Source organism: Solea solea, chromosome 4 (genome assembly GCF_958295425.1).
Source record: "Solea solea chromosome 4, fSolSol10.1, whole genome shotgun sequence".
Classification (NCBI taxonomy): Eukaryota; Metazoa; Chordata; class Actinopteri; order Pleuronectiformes; family Soleidae; genus Solea; species Solea solea.
Window position 1 is genome coordinate 3,532,262 of NC_081137.1, and position 22,330 is coordinate 3,554,591.

At 43.4% G+C, this 22,330-nt stretch overlaps 1 protein-coding gene across 4 annotated transcripts; it reads right to left on the bottom strand.

Annotated features, from left to right (window-relative positions):
• Positions 1–890: 890 nt before the first annotated feature.
• tecta (tectorin alpha) lies at positions 891–22,074 on the bottom strand. Of its 4 annotated transcripts, XM_058628289.1 has the most exons (24): positions 20,118–22,074; positions 17,866–17,930; positions 17,608–17,747; positions 17,235–17,522; positions 16,661–16,798; positions 16,387–16,552; positions 15,885–16,297; positions 15,126–15,696; positions 14,424–15,034; positions 13,337–13,907; positions 12,316–12,944; positions 10,639–11,296; positions 9,933–10,132; positions 8,960–9,340; positions 7,616–7,902; positions 6,742–7,022; positions 6,178–6,288; positions 5,625–5,827; positions 4,472–4,635; positions 4,141–4,389; positions 3,858–4,020; positions 3,676–3,760; positions 3,479–3,598; positions 891–3,065 (listed from the first exon to the last, which is right to left on the bottom strand). In XM_058628289.1, the coding sequence occupies exons 2-24, from the start codon at positions 17,927–17,929 to the stop codon at positions 2,962–2,964; spliced, it is 6,597 nt and encodes a 2,198-aa protein (XP_058484272.1). In that variant the 5' UTR covers position 17,930; positions 20,118–22,074; the 3' UTR covers positions 891–2,961. The 4 variants fall into 4 exon arrangements, 3 of the variants coding, with proteins under 3 accessions (XP_058484272.1, XP_058484271.1, XP_058484274.1); XM_058628288.1 differs by lacking the exon at positions 20,118–22,074 and having other exon boundaries at positions 17,866–18,772; XR_009240167.1 differs by lacking the exons at positions 891–3,065; positions 3,479–3,598; positions 3,676–3,760; ... (2 more) ...; positions 4,472–4,635; positions 20,118–22,074 and having other exon boundaries at positions 5,807–5,827; positions 6,178–6,285; positions 17,866–18,772.
• Positions 22,075–22,330: the final 256 nt, after the last annotated feature.

The window sequence follows — 22,330 nt, forward strand, 5'->3', positions numbered from 1 at the left end:
GCTGGGCTATTTTATCCATTTGGTTCTGCTGTACAAACCACCACGACACAATACCTCCACACCTAATTTAACCTAATAACTCCTGTTAAACACACTGTTGTTCGGTTCTTGTTTTTAAAGCTCAGTCTTGGACAGCACTTGCTTTTTAAAATGTAATTACCAATCACGTCTATTCATCCTTGGCGGTTTTAGCCAGATTCTTTTCATACTTTTTGAATTCCCAGTGACAATAAATCACTTAATTACGATTGGAAAAGTAAACTTTCGTCTTGTAATTAAAAGACAAAGCCATCAAATCGGTGTCTTGTGATTGATGTTCCCCCGGCTTTAAGAAAACATGTTAACTAAGTAAAGGGCAGAATAAAAAACCTGGCAAGTAAACAACAAAAACACTATTACACGTTATTATCAACTGTGATTGACAGGTCATGGCAGGAGGCCGTGCTGTGGGCGCCACCCACCTCTGTGTTATACCGTGGAAAGAATTTAATTAAACCTTTTTCATTAACTTGGAAGTCACCAGTACCTCCGGCCCCGTGTTTACTTCCTGTCACGCTTTGATGTGATTCGACGTGATAAAAGTGAGAGTGGGTGTGGTGCATTCAGGGTCCGGCCTTCAGGGGGCGTAGATGCCGGTGTTACCCTGTCGAGTAAACTTGACTCACACTCGCCTGGAGAACTTTGTGTTTTATTAACAGTCATGTGATGCTTTTTTTTTTGGTCATATTCTTGAACACTTATACACACACGCACGCATGCACGCACACACACACACACAGGCACACAAACAAAACAAAGATACTGATTATTAAAAACAGTCATAAACAGACATAACTGACGACGACTGTACATTTGTACACAGAAGGCAGCAAATTGAAGGCCCAACGAACTACAAACTAAATATGGAGAATTTCAGCAGATATTTGGAGATAAAATGACACTTATGACCCCAAATGGAATCATTCTGCAAACCAAAGAAACACGTGATCTAGAAGAATATAACAGAGGTTCCAAAAGACTGGGTCGGGACCCACAGATGGCTCACAGGAGACAGGAGACCCAAAAACATGCTTAAAATGCAGTATTTAAATGTGAATAAAGTGAATTACGCCCACATTTATATTGTGATTTAGGTCGCGATTGTTTGCCATCTTTAAGAATCGAGTCGGCATATTCAAAGATTGGAAACACTGGAATAGAATATGGCAATAAGTTACACTCTCTTCTATACTGTCCTCGATATGATAATGACATGATGAATGTTTAATTTAATTTAATGTGTATAATTTGTGTGTAAAGCCTGGAAGAAACATCAGTAAGTTTTATTTGACAAATGTCAATGTGATCAACCATGAAAACCATGAATATGTTTGGAAAATGAAACGTTGTCTCTTGTTCACCTGTGGTTAGGTTTAGGTTTTTCCTTACACAACAAACTCTCAGAGGTTGGTGTGAATTTTGCCTCAAATACTCACAAATAACTACATTTGTGTCACTGTTGTAGTACAATTTCCCAGGAGACCCGGCTGGAACTTAAAGTATTGTCATGCATAAAGAGCAGCGTTAAAAAAAAACAAAAAAAAAAACAACCTCTTAGACAGAAAGGAAACATTCTGATGGCACAACACTTCCTGGGCTCTAAACCTACGACACTAGAAATCTGAGTTACGAGTGTTCACGTCACACAGCGCTCGCCTCACACATAAATACTTCATCCATAAACGCCTCTTATAAATGCAGTCCGCCTGTTTACATTGTACTCTGCTGCTGGTCACTGCTTACATTGTGAATTATGACTTCATCTGAATGTGAAAGAGGAAGGCAAAATGGTCAGAAATGCAATTTATATCAGATTTCTATTGATTTTGGATTTCTGATAACAAAAAAAAATCACCTAATAGAATCTATGCATAGTCGACAATACCTTAAGAGTACATTATTGTCACTATTCATACCTTTCGACAACCTTTTCTGGCTGCAAACTAAAGCTTGTAAAAAACCTCACTCCTCACACCAAAGTCCATTGAGAAAATCAGCGATTTTACACCACAGCACACAGGAGTGGTTCTTCCACTTCTGCCTCCATTAGTAATTTAAAAAAGAATCATTTTGTGACTCTGTGGTTTTAAATCCTTTATTCAGATTTACCTCAGTGACATAAACTGACCACATGAGGCAGCAGTGGACCAGCACCTCCTTTGTCCCTGTGAGCAAAAAATTCTGATTTTTTTCAATGGGGTTTGGTGCATGGGAGTGAGTAGTTTACAAAGTTCAATTTCTCAAATGACAAAATAAAGCAGCAAAACATGTTTTTTTGTTTTTTTTTAAAGATATTACAGATATTGAGCAGGTGTAGATTTTATAAGTTGAGCGTTTTGATCAGTTTTTCAGTGTTCAGGTCCATGGAAGTGGCAAAATGCAATAAATCAGACAACCCAGTTTATCCCTTAAATTATGATTATTGGCCAAAAACATGACAATCAGTGCATCCTAGATGAATTTACAGTATTCAACATGTTTTAAACAAGCCTGTAAGGAACTTATAACTTTTTTCTTTCCATTAAATACAAATTAAAACCTCTTCATGTGGGATTATGACGAAATTTCTTTGGCATCAACTGGCGAAGTGTAAAAAACTGGTATGATAGCAACGTTATTGTGATATAAAATCTTAATAATCTACACATAATGGTGTAAAGTGAGTGATGATATATGGTAACATGTCCTCATAAATGTAAATAATGGAGGAATCAGAGATGAAGTGGAATAAAAACTGACCGACCGTCCACGTGTCTAAAAAAACTGACTCAACCTTTCCTCGGAAGTTTTGTGAACGCACAGAGAATTCTGTCTAGATTCTGTGACCGACTCGCGGCTCGTCTACTGGCTACTCAAACGCTGCGAGCGTCTTCAAGTCTTAGAAGAGTGTGTGTGTGTTTCATTTCACCGGCTCACTGCGCGTTAGGAGAGGAGAGGAGCGTGAGTGCGAGCCCAGAGAGCGGAGACGACGGCGCTGAAGACCAGCAGAGGAACCGCAGGTGTGACGTCACAGCTCGAGCTCACGGCTGAGAATCAAAAAAAACAAACACACAGGAAACATGGATTCAGGTTTTCTTTGAAATTCAGAGATGTTTTAAATTTCACAGCTTGTAATTACATGCAGAATTTTTATTAACTGCATACTTTGATTATAAATAACATGTTATGTTGGTATTTATTCATTATTTTGTGTTTGTACTTGTTCTGAATCATTATTTTTACTAGTGTGGGAATATTTTATATAGTTTGTAACTTTTTATTTGTTACATTTTCAGACTTTACAGTGTCTTTAGTACAACAGCAGCACAAATGTTCGTATGTGTTAAAACATTTTCAATAATTCCTTTATTTTATTTGATAGTTTAACAGTAAATTAAGGTGTAATTGTGTGTGTGTGTAGGAGTGTGTAAGTGCACATGTGTGTGTTTGTTGTTCTTACTCCGGCAGCTTTTCCCGTCTCGCTGCAGCATCCCAGTCACGCAGCTGCAGATGGGTCCACTTCCTTTACTGCTGCAGATCTGCTCACAGCCTCCATTATCCTCCTCACACCAGTTTGATTCTGAGAGAACATTTTTTTTTTACTTCCTAATATAAGATAAAACAATGCAGGAGTAGACGACTCAAGCACAAACTGACCTCTCCTTCTGATGGGCCCCACAGACAGGATCTGCTCTTTATGGTCGACTTCCTCCGAGTACATTCTTCTCTTGTGTGGACAGTTCTGCGTCAACAGCACAAACAGACTTGACATTTCAAACAGCACATTTCATTATGACTTTTTCAGTGTGTGTGTTATTTTACGTCCTCAGATTTCTCACCACTTTGCAGGCGTTGGTTTCAGAGTCGCACAGAGAGACGTCGCAGTGGAGGTGGACTTCGTCGTAATCGCCGATGAACTTGAAGACGGTGACGTGGAAGCGGCAGGTGAGGGACACGCCGTTCTCTGCCATGCCGATGGTGTTGTCCTTAATGTTTGGACACCTGGCGAGGGACAGACATTACGCGAAGGCGCCGTGTTTATTCGAGACGGTGAGGAACATTAACCACACTGTTATTAATAAAACATGTGGGAAACACTGTGTTTTGTAATCTGCAGCTCACCCTCTCTCTATGATGATGTAGCGGAGTCGGTCGCTGCTGTAGCGGGACGGTGTGGCCCAGCACATGTTCACTATGAGGATGAGCTGATTCTCGTCCGCTCCCTCGACAAAGACGCCGACGTAGAGGATGTCCCGTGTGCTCAGCACCACCTCGCCCTCTCGGTACGGCTGCCGGTACGACGAGTTCTTGTACAGAGCCATCTTCGTGATGAAGTTCCCCTCCTGGGTCGGCAGGGTGAGGTTAATCACACTGAAAAGAGACAGAGACGTTTAGTTTGAGGCAAAACGTTGATCTGCGGGAGCTGCAGGACACGTCCTCGGTCTGGTCGGACCTGAGCATGGGCTTGAGGACGGTTTCCAGGGAAATCTTCAGGTCCAGCTCGTAGGCGCAGGAGAACTCCACGTTGATGGTCTTGTCTCTGGTGATGAGGTTCCCCGTGTTGTTCACACTCTCGATCCACACGGTGTTTTTGTACATAATGTGTGTGCCATTCGACTGTCAGAGGGAGAAGGGGAAATTCAGAATGTTACTGTACTGTAATAACATGATCATCATTTTGTAAGTAGGTCACGTCCGAGTGGACTGCCTTCAAAGATAGGAATGCAAACATCTCGAAAACAATGCTTTATAAAGTATTTTTACCACATAAAAACAGCATTGCAAGATGTATTTAACAAAACTAGGTTCTAAAGTGTCAGGTCTTGTGAAGTCGCTCCAAAGTCCCTTGTTGGAAATCCAAATTGAGGGTGGTGTTCCATTTGAAACCTCCGACTAGGAACTCAGAAGTTTCTCTAAAACTGGAACATACCAGAAAATGACTGTAATACCTTCATATTTCTGTAGTATCCAAGTACTAGCGTGGAGATAAGAGAAGACAATGTTTGTGAGACATAAATGAGGATAATATTTCACTTCGTGTCCAGTCCAATCCAATCCAAATGTATTTATAAAGCACATTTAAAACAACAGCGTCGCACCAAAGCACTGTACAGTCTAAAATCTGTATGTACATAGTACGTGCATAAAATAGACATAAAAACATACAATAAAACAACATGAGATCACCCACAAAATTAGTAAAACTACACGATTGAAGGTTCAACTCATATTTTACTGGGGCCCTGAAGCCCCTCAATCATATACAACGGTTTGTGTTATTCAGTCTTTATATCTGAAAGGGGCCCCTCAGCCAAATAACACTGGTTATTACAGGATGTCTTTATAGGGCCGCTTTGTTAGTTATTATTAGTTATTATAGTTATTATGTAGATTGATACTATGATACTTGGGAAATAATATAATAACCTTATATTTTAATGTTATTTCCTCATCACAAAGCATTTACCGCTATCAACATGACTATTTCCCTTCCCCAAACTCTAGAAAGTGTAGATTGCTGTAGAAAGAATCGTCTTCTCCAAGATCGTGAAGAAAGTGAAGCAGTGAACCCACAATGCAGTTGGGCAATGCCCGATCCCACTGACCTGTACGATGGAGCCGCAGTGACCCTTCGTGTTGTTGATGTGGAAGGAGATGAAATCCTCTCCCTCGACGCCCGTGCAGTGCTCGTCGTTGATCCTGACGTCCTCACGCTCGAATCCCAGCTGGAAGAGCTTACACTTGGAGATGGAGACCTCCATCTGCGCGTGTTTACACGTGACCTCCGCCTGTATGATGTCATCATCACCTGTGGAAATTGAATGATTTCTCTTCAACTTCTGGCATTCGTGTGTTCTAAAATGACTGTAAAATAACGACGATGATATCGTTTTAAAGCAATGACATCACTAATGTGTGTGACTAGAACATCAGTTTACTTACTTCTTTATTTCTTCATCAAATATAAAAACATCGATGATATTAGCCTCAAAAATGTACTAAAGTGTGAATGAATTAGACAAAATTGATTGTCTTGCAAGACATGAATCATTATAAAATCATTGTCTGGTCGTAATATTATCATTATTATAGTCAATGTTTCATAGGTAGTTCCCACCCTTACACATAAACATTATTGGTCTAAAATCAAGCGCTCACCTCCGGTGCTGGTGGGTAATTCTGGACAGCCACACAGGTCGCCTCCGTTCTCCAGCTCACAGGTGAAGTTTGTGCAGATCTCTCCTGCACAGGGGTCATAGATCCATTCTGCTAAAGACAGGGTCCACACACAATGTTAGTATTTATTTTTTAATTGATTTATTTTTTTCAGCGAGTATCACGGAAAGGTAAACGTCAGCATTTGGATAAATCTAAATGAGCACCAGTTTGTATTTACTTGAATGACACAAACTTAACAAACAAGGTGTCCCTGTTATCATAGATTACGCAGGTGTAGGCATTATTAATTGAGGTGTTTAATTCCTTCTGTACCTGCTGGCAGCCATGTTCAGTGTTCTGGTCCAATGTTAATTGGATAATATATATATAACATAATAATAATGGTTAAAGTTAATTAAGTGTCAATACCTCATACAACCGCACATAAAAAACTGAGCTATCATTTTGAATTGCGGTTCACTCTGATTTATGTGGTAAGATAATAACAACTTGGATAGATTTTAGAAAAAGGGCCACAGGGCAGGTGTCTCGCGGTGCTCTTACAGCAGTTCTCCTGGGTGATCCACTTGGTGGTGAGGGTTCCCAGGGAGCGGCAGGCCTCGGCGTAGGCCGCCAGCGACCCACAGACCTGAGCTTTGCGGTGATTGTAGCAGCCGTCCAGGTAGCAGGACTGGTAGAAGGGCCGGGGGTCCAGCAGGCCGTGGCACGGCTGGAAGAAGCCCTTCAGCTGGGTGAGCTTCTGACAGGCACCTTCACCCTGCAGCGCCACCACGGCTGTGTTTTCACAAGACTGTGCCAGAGCCACGTACTGGGTCTCATCACAACTGCAGGGAAAAGACAGATGTTATCATATTTGTATTGTATTCAACCCTGACATTGTGTGTTGATCTTTTCCAGCTGATTCCAGTGTTGGATGATCCCAGTTGATAATTGGTGGTAATGTGCCAGATTGTCAAACTAAGCTCAATGTAGCAATACTAATACTATATTGATTTTAGGTCTTCAATATGTTTTTAATTCTAATTTTGCTCTGTTTTAGTCTCCACAGTCTCCTAAGGTAAATATCTGGCTCTGCAGTTGCCAGATGCTCCAACTCTTAGTCACACAAATAGATGCTAATATTGCACCACTGACAGATACTTAAAGTCAGCTTATTGGGTGCTTAGAATCTATGCATTAAGCTTTAAATGTCCAATGTGTGAGAATTAGTGACATCTAATGGTGAGCCAGCAGACTGTAACACTGAGTCAGGGAACTAAGGTGGCTTCTCCAAGTTATTGCTCTGGATGGTTTGTCCATATTTAAAATGGGTTTCGTTTTCAATTTCTGCCAATAAACCCTCCCTGTGGCAAGACCTTTTGGTTAATCATTATGTGGATTGGATATGCACACAGCATCTGTGCTCAGCCACACCCACCTGTTCTGCATACCGTTGGTCTTCCAGCTCTGGGCCAGCTCCAGGGCACTGACCGCCGGTTTTCCTCGCGACGTGATGTAGTCGTCACTGGGGTCTCCGTTGAAATTGCCACAGAGGCCGCACACCTTGTTCTGAAGCCGCTGACCCATCGTGATGCTGAGGGTGTTAAAGCGATTGTATCGGACCTGGATGTCCTGCGGCGTGTCGATGACTATGAAACCCTCAGACGTGGACAGACGGGTCATCAGCCCCGTGAGAAACGGAACCGACACCGGTGTACCATTGACCTGGAAACACAGAGGTCGATTAGGGCGTCATCTGCATACAGAGTCCATATTCACAAAAAAAGAGACGGTAGAGAGATTAGTAGCACAATAAACCTGGACTCACAGCCCAAAGCAAAAGCCTCTGACTAGATTAAATGGTTCTGCGATTTATCTGTGTTCAAGTCAATATGACCTGAGTCACATCACTGCATTTCTCCCACTGTAGCTGACTGTAGTTCTTGTAAGGCAATTGAAAATAAATGTGGTGGTTAATGACTCGTTCACGTCAAGTGGAATTAAGGCTCAGTTGGGGGCCATAGTTAGAGGTAATCAGCAAGGTCATTAACTAAAGCTGAGACTGCACTTTCAATATGATGATGTGGCCCGAGGCCAGAGCTGGAAGAGATCAAAAGGCGATTATTTCAAGGGTAAACTGACTGCACGCTTCTGAGGAATCCAGAGACTCAACTTTAATCTGTTTCCTAAAGAGATGTTTGAGGTGTGCACTTGGCGGAAAGTATGCTATGTTAATTGAGATAATAGTTGTTTTGAAGGGAGATGAGTGAAGGAATGACTTCATCCAAATGCATGTTTTCTTTGCTTTAATAGTTTGTAATGATAGGTTTGGCTTTGGCCATGACATTTACAGTCTCTTTTATGATCTGTACTATTCCCTCGGTCATGCAGGGTGACAGCACACAGAGTAAGGACAGGGGGAAAACGTCACCCAAATCCACAACGGGTTTGTGTCTTGGAGCAGAACTCCGTTTTCACTAACTGTGGAATCGGTTGAGCTGGAATGCCAAAGAGATAAGAGCTGCAGGAAGGCACAAACTGTCTCTACTCGGAACAAGATAGAGAAGACACAACAGAGGTTAGGTGAGGAGTGTCTGTCTGACAGTGTACGACCACCAAATGACTGTCTTGAGTCATTGTGCGAGTTCTGTTGTTGCCTACAACTAACTCAGATGACAATGACCTGGATGACTGAGAAACTTCACAGACAACATCATTAAATGAATCGTACCAATGTCACTATTTGGCTGATGTGAAGATTAAACTCCGGTATTTCTCTCACCTTCACGGTGCTGCCAGAGATGAGAATATTCTCCTCATTGATGTAAAGGTAGACGTGGGAGATGGTGGTCAGGTTGGGTGTGCTCCATTTGTCGAAGTTGGCGATGAGCTGGAAGGAGAGGTCGGGCAACTTGTGGCAGTTGGTGGACAGCACAAAGGAGCAGGAGGCCGGGAGTCGCAGCGATGCCCCGTCGAAGGTCCTGAAGACCCCGCCGCCCGCCGCCACGCAGTGCTGTAGGCGCCGCGCAAAGCAGCCCCGCACGCCGTAGCGCAGGGTGCACTCCTCCTCGGCCTTACAGCGCCTCGGGTCGCACTGGATCAGGTTCCGTCCGATGCACTGGCAGCGCTTGGTGCAGTCGCTGTTCCAGAAAAGCTGTTTGGACTGAAATAAAGAGCATTTTCTGACCGACAACGACTTTATGAGTCTGCAGTCTAAAATTGTAATTTTCTGAGACTGGGTTGGGAGCCACAGATGGTTCAGGGGAGACTTTTTTATACTTAAGATTTACCAAATAACACAACCCAGTAACACACATGTAAAATAACATTCGGTGTAGTAAAAATAATCATAAACGTTATTTTATGCACTATTATTTGCTGTTGTCACAATTTACATCAATAATTGGGAATTGGATTATCATCTTTAAAAGGTGGGCCTCCATATTAAAACTTTAGGAAACACTTAAATTAAATTATGTCTGACTAATCAAAGACATTTTATCAAGTTAATTGTACTTGAATCATGACTTGAATCATTGTATTCCTTCATTCCCTTTCTGTACTTCAGTATTACTAAATGGTAACATATGAGGATGTGGTTAAGGTTTTATAAAGCCCAGTCATGACATGTGCATGTAAAATATGTCTGGGTAATACTGCACTGTGACAATGTTGTAAGAGTCAATGAAGACCTTTAATTAGACACCTTTGGCTTGAGTTCATTCCCCATGGTGCTGGATGAGAGACTGACTGACCTCATAGTACTTGCCGTCGGTGTAGCAGCCACAGTTTTGGGACAGGATGCAGCTCTTGCCGTTGAGCACATAGCCCTGGTCGCACTGGCAGCCCTCCACACAGTCCTGGCTGCAGTCCCTCTGGCCACGGGCGGGGGCGCACTGCGGTGGGCAAACCGGCATGCAGCTGGAGTAATGGCTGTTTGGTGGACAGCTCTGGACTGGGAGCAGGCAGGATGGCAAAGACATTCAGTTCATGATTGCATGGACCACACATTACGTTATCTATCTATCTATCTATCTATCTATCTATCTTTTTTTTATTAATGATGAACTACAAGAATTGTTAAAATGAGAATTTAGTGGTTGTCGGGGGGGAATTTCAACTTAAAATTGTATCAAATGTGTCTGTAAATGTTTATTACACTCGTAAATATATTAAAATGTAAATGTGTCGGACCAGAAACAGTGTTTCGTGTTCCCGTGGATAAAGAAATAGACTGAATAAATCTGAATAAACAATGTTTTGGATAAATTATAGTGCACAATATTTAATTCAGTGTTTCAAATATTCATCTTGATGTGAATATACAAATATTAAAAACATTTAACTAAAGCAATCTACAGCGCGGATGCAACTTGAACTAAATATGGTTATATTTTCTTGTCCTGTAATGTAATGTAATGAGGGATTTTATGGAGAAAATCAGGTTGAGCTCAGACTCACCACAGGGTGTTTCACTCCTCCATCCAGTAAGAGGGACTCCAAGGGTCTGACAGGTGCTGGCGTAGATCTGCAGCCAGTTACAGATAGTGCCCTGAGCTCCCTGGTCCACACAGGTGTCCTGCAGGCAGCTGTGATAGAAGAACGCTGGTGCCACCTTGCTGTGGCAGCGTGCAAACACACCACCTCGATCAGCAATCAGCCCACACAGCCTCACTGCGTCAGGCTCCACATACACGTACAGCCCATCTCCAACGTGGAAGCGTATGCCTGTGGTCACGTCCCCGTTTGCCCCGTTGTCAGTGCCCATGTTCATGTTTGCGTCAGCCACCATGAGAGGGCCTTCATTTTGCACTTTGTCTCCCAGGCCACAGCGGGGGCAGGAGTCTCCACAGCCCACCTGGCAGAAAGTGTCCCTCTCTGCCCACACCATGCCCCACTCAGTGGCACTGACAGTGGGTGAGGACGCGGGCAGACCCTGGCAGAGGCCGCACGAGGCGTTGTAGAGGCTGCGTGGCAAAGTTAACAGGAGCAGAGTGTTCCAGTCAAAGGCCACCTTCAGGCCAAAGTCTGTCTCCAGAATGAGCTGCATGCCCAAAGTGAAGATGTTGACCTTCGCGAGGCCGAGCTTCAGAGGAAGGTACAAGCGCTCCTTATTCACCTGAGTGGAAAGAGATGAAGTAAAACAAGTGTGAACAAGATTAAGGAGCCGTTGGCACAGGGTTTTTTCAAGTGCAGCTTTCAGCACGTCTTTTGATACTAGGGTCAAAGAAGTAGATCAAACTGGTCTTTGTCGACTCTGAAATAAACTACATCCAGAACAAGATCCTAAATCAGTTATGAAAGACAGGATATACACAGATACAGTGAGTTTTTTCTTATTTTCTCCACAAATTTACCAAACAGCAAAGCTGTGGTGAGGGAAATGTGGCACTGGTAATCCACTGTCTGTTTTATTTGTTTTGACGTCTTTGTTGTTATATGTTCATTTATTTAGTGAAATTTTAGCAACTTAATATCACATAATATAACATAATATCTGCAGATGCCAGGTTTTGGTTGCTTCTTAACAGCCCCACAAACGTCACAACCTCTGGCTCCTTTCTCACTTTTCTTTCGATTTTTTATGATGTATGTCAGTGGGCTTTAACTATTTATTCCTACTAAAGCAGTTTTTAAATCAGTGAATCCGTGTTTAATTGTAATTCAACTGATCCACAAACTATACAGTTTCTTGAATTTTTGAAATTCTCTAATTGCAGAGCAAGAGCAAGAACCAGAAACACAGAGACTGAGGAAGTATCTGTATTTGTGTGGGTTTCGCTGTGTTATGTGTGTAATTTCTGTTCCTGCTCTGATCTTAACGCGGTTTGTGAACCCAGGCCAAATCCCGCTCAGCCAAATCCAAGCCTGATAAAAGATGCCCATTGAAATTAGATCCACCTTAAGCCAATCAAAGAGGAATTCACCCTCTGCCTAGTTATTCTATCGGCTTGATTAGAAAAATGTCTTCACATTACACAGAATAACCTTCACAGGTCATGCAGAATAATAACTCTTCGTCTTGTCACAGGATGAATTAATTTGACTTGTATTTTCATAACCCATTGTAGGTATCCTTTCATAAAAAATACTTCTGGCTAATAAAACCTTTGCTGTTATTCCTCTCCACACACTTACCGTAACAGTGTTTTTGTAAGTTCTAGAAACTTCAATCTCATACTCGTAGACCTCCAGAACAAACCCCTTCACCCAAATCGCCTGGCCTGTGTCCCTCTCCTCATTGCGGGCCGCCAATTTAAATTGAGGAAAGGCTCCAGAAATAGCTGCCTGGTCCACGTTGTCTCTCGCACAGTTAGTGGTGGACATCCTAAGAGTACAAGAGCTCTGCAGCTCAAATGATGAGCCACCAAACGGCAGGAAGTGTCCGTAACCAGCTGCCACGCACAGGGCCTCAGTGCGCGGCTGGCAGAAATAAAGGCCGTCACTTTCCTGGCAGTATTCCTCAGCGTGACACGGTGCCTGTTGACAGTACACACTGTTGTCAGAGCCGTTGCAGTAGCAGCGCTCCTGACATTCCCAGTCTGTCCAGAAAGTCTGATTCGTGGCCAGTTGGCGTCCGTGGCTCAGGCAGCCGCAGTCGCTGCGTGCCACACACAGGCCGTCCCGCAGGGCGAAGCCGTCCTCACACTGACACCCCTCCTGGCAGGGCAGAGGACATGGCTCTTCAGGTTCATCCAGGATGGCACAGGTCAGAGGGCAAGAGTTGGTGCATTCATCAAAATGGCTGTTCGCTGGACAGGGAAGAGCTGAGACAGTAGAAAAAAGATGAGGGGGAAAAAGCAAAAGTGAAGGCACAACATACTGTGGAAAAAGTCCATTAAAACCATTAAAAACATTAGTTTGGACACATCTGTAGCATTACTCAGAATGTGATTATCCAAGTACAGTATATGCACAGCAGGCCAGTTTTATAGTTTAGCTTATCCTGCTATACAACTTCATGTACTTGTATCTGCTGTGAATATCTTTGCGTTCACATTTGTACATCAGGAGGTGGCTACAGGCAAGGTAGGAACATTTGGATTTGATAGGAGGCATATTTTTGTTTCTGCAGAGCTTTTGACCATTACTCTAGACATTAGAGATAACATCACATGCCAAACAATCTCCTTAAAATTACTCCTATATATCTACTTACGGCAATTGGTGGCACTCCTCCAGGTTGTGAGGCCTATGTGAGCGTCCTGACAGGCATTAGCATAAGCCTGAAGTGAAGAGCACATAGCGGAACGGTTCCCTTCCCTGACACACATGTTATACAAGCAGTTCCGGAAGAACGGCGAGGGGTTGACCACTGCATGACAAGCCAGAAATGAACTATTCCCGGGGTCGTTGATGTTGCCACACATCCAGGGACTCTGGTAAAGACGCAGGTCTGTGCACATGCGATACAGATCATCACAGTCGCCATTACAAGTGAGGTCGTCGGCGATGGACCGCCAGCCCTCTGTGAACTGTTCAATCGACTCTGCCAGGCGTCCATTAGGGAGGCGGAGGTCATCAGTGGTGTTGCTGTTGAAGACGCCACACAAACCACAAGTAACGTTGTAGAAAATGGTGGAGAGGGAGATGTTGAGGAATCCCTGACGTGTGTAGCGAACATGAAGCAGACCACGTGACTCCACTACTGTAGCATTGCCTGGTGCTCTGTAGATCATCATTGTCTCCATTGGATGGACGTATGGAAGTGTCACTTGTTCGCCGTTCACCTGCAGCACAAAATCATAGCAATAGATATTCAGCATATACTGGAGGATACATTCAATGAGGACGGAGTCGTCCCCTTGCAAATCAAAATATGATTTGGCTGTCACAATGTCAGTTTTTTGAAATCAGGATTTGACAGAAATCACTTGCAACTAGGCACTTGTTGGACGGTACAGCATATGTGCAGTGTATTATCATCTGCTTACCTCTAAATAATTTTCAAAATTCACATCATTAACTAGGGGAATGTACGTTGAAAATAGGATGTGGGAGGGGCCAATAAGTGCGCCGCCCCCATGTCCACATTCTCCCTGAACAGCACAATTATCTTACGGAAATCGGTAGAAGGTCAGGATGAAGAAAAAATGACATTATGACCACTGAAGAATACTTGAAACTTGCAGTTTAGGTTCTTGTGGGGCTACTGCCACCTGGTGGCTAAATGTTTCTTCCATCCATCTTCCTTGGCCTAACTTTTCAATGTATTTTGTGAAAATTATTTAAGAGCAAATACTAACCTTTACTGTTTCAAAATCCATCCCTCCAATTTGAGCCTCCAGGTTAGCTACTGTAACTACAACAGGTCTTTTCCAGGTGGGGCCTTTGCTGACCAGCCTCCTCCCCATCTTCACCTCTACCATTGAGCCATTAGCTGGCACCCCACCACAGAGCTTCAGCAGGTAGTAGGAGCTGTCATCTGGAAACTGCAGGAAGGTCCCATCAAAGGTGGAGGTCACCGAGTTCTGTGTGACTGAGCACACTCCTTCCCTCCGCGGGTAGCAACCCATCAGGCCCACTTCTGCCACACACACCTCCCCCTCCTTACAGGACGCATTGAAGCAGGATACTTCCCCGGCAGGCCCACAGGTGCAGCGAAGGGTACATTCTCCTTCTTCACCACTGGGACCTGCCCAGAAAGTCTCATTGAGCGGGTAATAGAGGCCATTATGCTCACAGCCACAGTCTTCACGCTGCACACAACGGCTGCCACTGAGAACATAACCTTGGTCACACTGGCAGCCCTCAGTGCATGGGTGGACACAATACAGGGGAGCAGTGAGGTCCGAGCAAGAGGCTGGACAGGCACTCGTGCACACTTGGTAATGGCTGTTCACTGGACATGTCAAAGCTGAGAGACAAAAGAATAGAAGGAATGATGTCAGACGACAAATAAATGAATTTAAAACGATAATGAAATATCTCTGTAGGTTGAATCTTACAGCAGAAGGTGCGAGACCTCCACGAACGTATCGTAACACCCAGGGCCTGACAGGCTAGAGCATAGGCCTGGATGGCCTGGCAGAGTGTGGTGATGTTGTCCCTGTTGCTGCACATGTCATAAACACAGCTATACACAAAAACGGTAGGGTCCACTACAGCTCTGCAGTCCCTAAAAGGTCCATCGGTTTTGTTGATGATCCCACAGTAATCTGAGCGAAAGTAAAAGGCTTCTATAAGTGGGTCACACACAGTACAGTTTTCAGTGCAGCCATCATTGCATCTCCAGTCTGTGTCCTCGGCTCGCCAGCTGCCCCCCAACTCCACCACGCTTTCTGCTAAAGAGCCGTCGGGCAGAACCGGATCATCAGCAGGGTCGTCGTTATAGTTACCACAAAGGCCACATGTGTTGTTGAAGTAGGAGCTGGGTAGGGAGATGGATGCATAGTGTTGGCCGTCATAGGTCACCAATAGTCCAAAGTCTGTTTCTAAGGCAACAGCAACCCCAGATTGATACACCCTGATGGCACCAAGCTGGAGTTGGACTGGTAAAGTTTTAACCAGGCCATTCACCTAGAACGAGGAACAAAGAAAAATTCAGAAATGCAAAATGGACAGTGGAATACTGTCGCTTGCATCCATTAACTTTTTGCTGATCAAACGGTCAAACCAGTCTTCCAAGACGTCCAAAAGACTTTAAAAGCAAAAAGTAAGTGCAGACAGATACATGAAAAATCAACTTTTGATCTGTAGATTTGTACCTGGACTGTTCCAAAACTGCCTTTCGGTAGCGTGACTCGATGACCATAGACTTCTACCGTCACATCTCTGAGCCAGGAAACAAAGGCAGTGCCACGGTTCTCATTTTTGGCCTCCACACTGAAGAAGGGCAGTCCTGCCACCTCCCAACAAGGCCGAGCTAACAGGTAGGAGCAGCTGCCCTGGAAGTGATAGAGGAGGCCATCGAAGGTGTGGTAATGAGGATCACCGAACACCACACAGGTGCTTGTGCGGATCGGCTGGCAGTAAAAGGCTCCTTCCTGCTGCTCGCAGGTCTCCAACTGCCCACATGGAGCTTCTTGGCAAAGAACCTCGTTGTCGACGTCAAGGCAGCGGCATCGCTGCAAGCACTGATCAGACAACCAGAAGTTTTCCCCTCGTCTGTAAAAACGACCTGGACGGGATGTAAGAAAGACAGAAGACTTTTGATGGGACCCTGCAGAGACATACAACACTTTATCATTGTTTCATGTTTGAACTTACCATTGTAGCTGCAGCCATTGGCAGGATCTATCAGTTCCGTGTCAACGCGGAATAACCAGCGCCCAGGAATATTGACATTGGTTGACAGTTCAATGTTCACCACGTCATTTGACCGCGACCCTGGCAGGTTGAAGAAGTGACCAATGTCTCCACCATTAAAACCTGACTGGAAAGGGGAACAGTGTGAGGAACGCGAGGTGAATGTTCATTATTCATGTATCTAACAAAAAGGATAATATTTCAATAAATCATCTCATGGGCAATGTGAGATTACCTGAGCTGTTGTCCCACCCAGTCCTGTTAAAGGATCTCCACCACTGGCTGTCCCTGTGCTCCATGTGATTTCCCCATAGTTGAACATACTGAAGAATGCCACGCCATCTGAGATTAGCACAGTTTGGAATGTGTTCACCTTGTAATTAAAAAGAATAAAATAAACTAGATTTACGGAAAGAAATATAGACTTTAACATGAAGCATTGCAAACCAAAGAAAGGAATATAATACTGGGGAAGAACACTTTGAAATTCAATTTCCATTATGTAGAAATTACTCATGTTGGCAACTGCTTGGTTACTATTAGATATATTAATTCATCAACCTTGTTATCTAATCAGCCAATTACATGGCAACAATACAATCAGGCATGTAGACATGGTCAAGAAGACCTGCTGAAGTTCAAACTGAGCATCAATTGAGAAAGAAAAGTGATTTAAGTGGCATGATTGTGTGCCAGACCGACTGGTTTAAGGTCTTTCAGAAACTGCTAATGTTCTCTTAGTGAGATGTCCTGTGTACCAAATAACGTGAGTGTTGAGTGTATGATAAAGATAACTTATGTGACTTTACTGGAGTTGTCTGGCTTCCTCCGTAGAAGGTGACTTGATGCCATGATGCAATAAAGGCCCAGGTAGCGGTGAAGGCAGGCAGATTTTTAAAGTGCTTTCGGACATCTTGTGTCGCCCTTTCCAGTATTTCTGGTTCCATGGTTTCGCGGTAGTAGACGTCTCCACGGATGCCATTGTGCACATCTGCCCAGAGTGGAGCAATGAACGATCTGCTGTCACTTAGCGGAAATGCCTCTGGTGTGAACTGGCTCACTTGCACGTTGAATGAAATCACACCGTTGTTGTTTACCTGTGGACACAAAGGATTTATAATAAATGACTTTATGAGCTTTCTGTCCAAAAGTAAAAGTTGGAGAATGTTGATCAGGGCTTACATAGATGGAACGGTAGGGGATATTGAAGAAAACAAAGGGAATGAGCAAAACAACTTCTGGAGAACTCCCATCATCCATCTTGGGGGTTTCTAAATCCCTATGGCCAGGTCCATATGGATACAGAATATCCTGAGTACGTGCTAAAAAGAGATTAATCCACATTAAACAGACTGTCATGTACCCTATAACATGAATTTGCTGATGATTGTGACTGTTACATGTCCAATAAAGTGAGATCAAGCTAAATTTACATCCTACCTCCAGTCTGTGCAAAGATGCTGAAGAGGTGGAACAGGATGACTGGACAGCCTGGCCTGACCATTCTAAAAAAAAAAAACGGAGATGAAGGATCACAAGAAAATCCTCTGTCTCGGAGTTCCATTAATGATAATGGAAACTCGGGGAAGACATGAGTCATAAACATCTTATAAACAAGCCCATACAAAAGTAGAGGGAAGGGGGGAGCCATGAAACAAACGTCATGTTACTTCTTTAAGATCAGGCTCCCAGGTCTCCCCTGAGGAGAGCTGAAAAGGCTCTTTTATGCGTGCCAGAACAATGCGTCAGGATCACATTTGCCTTACGGTCCCATGTGAGCCGGCAACATTGAACTACGGGCCTCTCTGTGCCTTGGATCCCCGCAGCTGACCGAACTGGCCCGCTCTGGTCCAGTGTCTCTGTGTCTGAAGTCGCAAGGTTGCTTAGAACCTGATTACCGCTGTTGTTTGGGAGCCATCCATGCCTTGTTGGCTAAAAGAGAGGAGCATAAACACTGAGGCACTAATGGCTTTAAGTGAGTAGCTTTGAATAGCCGGGGTCCTTGCACTGGCCCTATGGGGCTGTTCTGTGCCTCGTTTAAGTTCCCACTGGCAAAGAAGAATGCACAGCCAAGTTGGCAGATATAGCCTTTAAAGGTCCAGTGTGTAAAATTTAGCAGCTTTTATTGGTCTATAAATCGTGTTAGAACAAAAATTGTTTGGTTTTGTCGCCAAGGCCCTTGAGGCAGCCATCTTGTGAAACCGTGTTTCTGCAGTAGCCCAAATGGACAAATCCGCTGCATGACCCTTTACTGTAGAAATAAGTAAATGTTTGATTCACCTGATAACTTGGTTATAACATTTCAGTATATTCTAGTCCGGATCACTCACTGGAAACTGGCAGGAAGTCTCTACCATTAGGTCTTACACTGGATCTTTAAACTAATCTGAAAAAGAATGAAATGTTACACTAAATCCTTTTTCCTGAGTACATTTTGTACTTGTTCAACAATCGGACTTTAAATGTAAAATGTCACCTAAGCCGTTATCACTATCCAATCATGGATTTTACAAAAACAGCAGTAAATGTGCTGCAAATGCTTAGTTTAAGTTAGTTTGGTTTTGCCCGACTATTTTAATTATTCCTGCACTGCAGCACAAAGACTGAACACTATCTACTGTCTTTATTTGATGAGCTCAGTTATTGAATATGGACAAGATAATGACACGATTTCTGGGATGTGAGGAAATGAGGATAAATGGAATTTTGGAATACTTTGGAATCCTGAAGCAAGAAAAGCTGGAAATCATCAACCGGGGAAAAGAGATGTTTGGAGCTTGACCTTCTGCCATTGTGACCCAACCCCAGACATGCAACATCTTCACTGACACGGAAACTACTTATTCATGAAATATGTGAATTCTTTATGTGGGATTCTTCTCCAAACTGTCCATAAAGCGTGAAATCCAATTGCCTCGATGGTAAATTTCGTTCAGGTGTGCCGCCGTTGTTACTGGACACTGCTGAGAGAGTTCAGCTGTAATGTCATCAGTGTCTCATCATACACTTTCAACAGGTCGATTACAACAATCGCTCCTCTGACTCTCCAAACACACCCGCTTATCTGACTGGCATTAACTCGATGCCTTTTGACGGAAGCAATTAAGATAAAGTCCGTGAGACATAGAAGATGAAGAAGGCGCTTTGACATGTTTATCTCTGAGGTCATGCTTGAAGAAAATGTATCAAGTAAGATGCATGCTTTATGAGAGGTCAATCATTTTACTCATGATGAGATCATTTCATTTCATTTGAAGCTTAAAAACTAGGGTCAACCTGACATTAATGGCAACATTTATGGCTTAAATTAAGAACTGTAAAGTACTGCAATTTACAAATGTAAAGGGATGAAATTACTTGAAGTTGTTGGAAATAGGGAAAGTATTTTTTTTGTCAGATACTGGATGTTATGAAAAAAATCTCTGGATTTTTGAACCTCTTATGTTGCAATGGGTAGATTAAAAATGAATATACCTCTTAGTATGCATGTGTAGAACAACTTTAGTTATGTTAAAGATTAAAAAATATATATGTCATTCAGAATTATATAATATAATCAAATATATATATATATATTGGCAGAGTTCACGATTGCACCATTACAAAATGATGTGTCCAATAATGACATTTCTGATTCACAAAGAAACCCAGTCGATAAAATGATGTTTAGAAGGAAATGAGGATGTACTCACCTGCCCTCAGAAGACGGACATCCAGCACCTGTCTAGTCTAATCTGGCAACCTCCTCACAGCAGTGTCCCATCCACAGAGCAGTGGTGATGGAGAGATTAAAAAGGAGGCAGAGGAGGCGACAGTTGCTGACGTGATGACTGGAGAAGAACGTCGTTAGAGGAGTCTGACGTCCAGGTACAGAAAGGCTCCTCTTGTCCAATTCCAGGTCCAAAAATGAGCAATAACAATCCAGAGTCTTGTGTTGGATATTTAATAAAGCAATACTGTGAGAAGAGGTTCTGGACTCAAAAAGCTCCTGCTGGAGCTGTGGAAAGAGCTTAGCCCAAAAACAAGCAGGTGCAAACTTTACCTGGGTTAGTGTTCAACTTAATCTGAGATCTGTGTTTGGGGAAAGAGGGTAGGTGAGGAGGGGGGAGAGTTGAAGCTGAGGGGAGGGACAGCATAAGACTCCAAGGAGGAGAAGAAGAGTGAAAACACAGCAATTTATGAAAAGGGTCGCTCGGAAGTCAGAGATAAGGGAAACGCTGTCGCAAGAAATGTTTTAAATTCAGAGGAAGAGGAATGCTTTGCACAAAGAGAGGCTCTCATACGTAATCAAGTCTTTTTGGCAGGATCTGTCATTAACAGCTGCAATGGGCCAAATGATGATAAAATTGAAATTTGTGGGGAAACACTGTGGCTTTTATCCTTCCGGAATAATGACACCTAAATCTCAAGAAGCATTTAAATATATTTGCTCATAAATGTTCTAAAAATAGAAGCATGTTTTTCCATAATTTAATCCTTTGAACCTCACCAAGTGTTAAATAAAGTTGTTAAGACGATGTGGTCAGGCCAATCCATTCAGCTCTTGCTGTGGTAGAGTTCACCCAGGACATTCAAAGCTCGGGTCAACTGAAGCACACAAACTCACCAAAGTAGTACAGTCGCGCTCTGGGGCATTTATGGACAAAACACCAGAAACACACAGCCTGAAACCTTTTCAAGCTTGGCGATAGGTAGAGTTACAGAATTAACATGAGTCACTTTGGAAACTCTGTGTACCCCCTTTTTTTTTTTTTTAATTAGGGGCAGCCTCATTTACAAGGTTTCACAAGACACTTCATTACTATAGATGCTGGAGAGATAGCGCGGGGAAATCTCAGGTGGATCCACGCTGATAGAGTCTGGGAAGGAGAGGGCAGTCAGTTGGGGCTTTGTTGAAGTTGGACAGTGGAAGTAATTGGAGAGGCAGGGAGCACGATGTGTGAAAGGCTGCGGGTATGAGGGCAAGCTCCGAGTTCCCATTAAGCAGCACCAAGGCTCTCTGTGCGGGCCTCTTTCATACCTCCCACGCCTTGTTGTGTAAATGGTCACATACTCTTAAACGACCTGTGAAAGAGAGCGACGCACAAAGAGGGACAAAAAAAATCAACAGTTACAGGTGACCTACTGGGTCGGCGAGAGCTTCCTGATCTACGGGCCGTGTTTTGGGAAATGTCGAGGACGGAGGAGCGGGGGACACCGAGATGGGCTGATAGACGCGATTTCTCGCACTTGCACTCATGCTTTCCCGTTCACGGTGAGTCAGGACGACGGATTGGGAAAATGAAACCCGGGTGGTCAAGTTTGATGAGTCCGATGTGGATAACTTGAAGTGACTAATGAAGATTCATCATGTGACGCAACAGAAATTCCAACTTGGTATTTAAATCTAGATCAAAGAAGCATTGGCTCATCATACACATACTGAAAGGTCATTCCCTCAGCTGTAGACAGGTGGATTACTTTGATGACAGATCAACAACATTTCCTTTTTACCATAGTTTCCTGACTCACCATGATGATGTAGATGTCAATACTTTTTACACACTGGATCCTTTATCATCTACAAGGTAATCGTTAGATTGTTAGTGATTATTAGATGCTATGGTGTCGGCATGCTCATAAAGTTCCAGAATGCCTTAAAAAAAGGTAGTGCTTGTCCCTTCTGAACTGGATGTGTTCAGTGGAGAGATAAGAGCACACAGTAGTTATTTTAAAGCTTCTGTGAACAACATCTTTTGCTGCTGTCAGCATTCCCCTCCCTACATCACATCATGATTGCATGAAGGTATTTATTTACCAGCAAACAGCCAAACATTGTGAGCAAAGAGGAGCCCCTTTGTGGAGTTCTAGCTGCCGACTGGAACTTTTAAAATTGTCTGGATAAAACTGGGGAAGTGGCATCAAA

Coding starts and splice junctions, on each gene's coding strand:
- tecta (XM_058628288.1), bottom strand. CDS start 18,076: ATGGCTCCCCCCTTCCCTCTACTTTTGTATGGGCTTGTTTATAAGATG. Junction 16,298..16,386: donor CAATGGCTGCAGCTACAATG/GTAAGTTCAAAC, acceptor CATCCCGTCCAG/GTCGTTTTTACAGACGAGGG. Junction 15,035..15,125: donor GAGGTCTCGCACCTTCTGCT/GTAAGATTCAAC, acceptor TTTGTCTCTCAG/CTTTGACATGTCCAGTGAAC.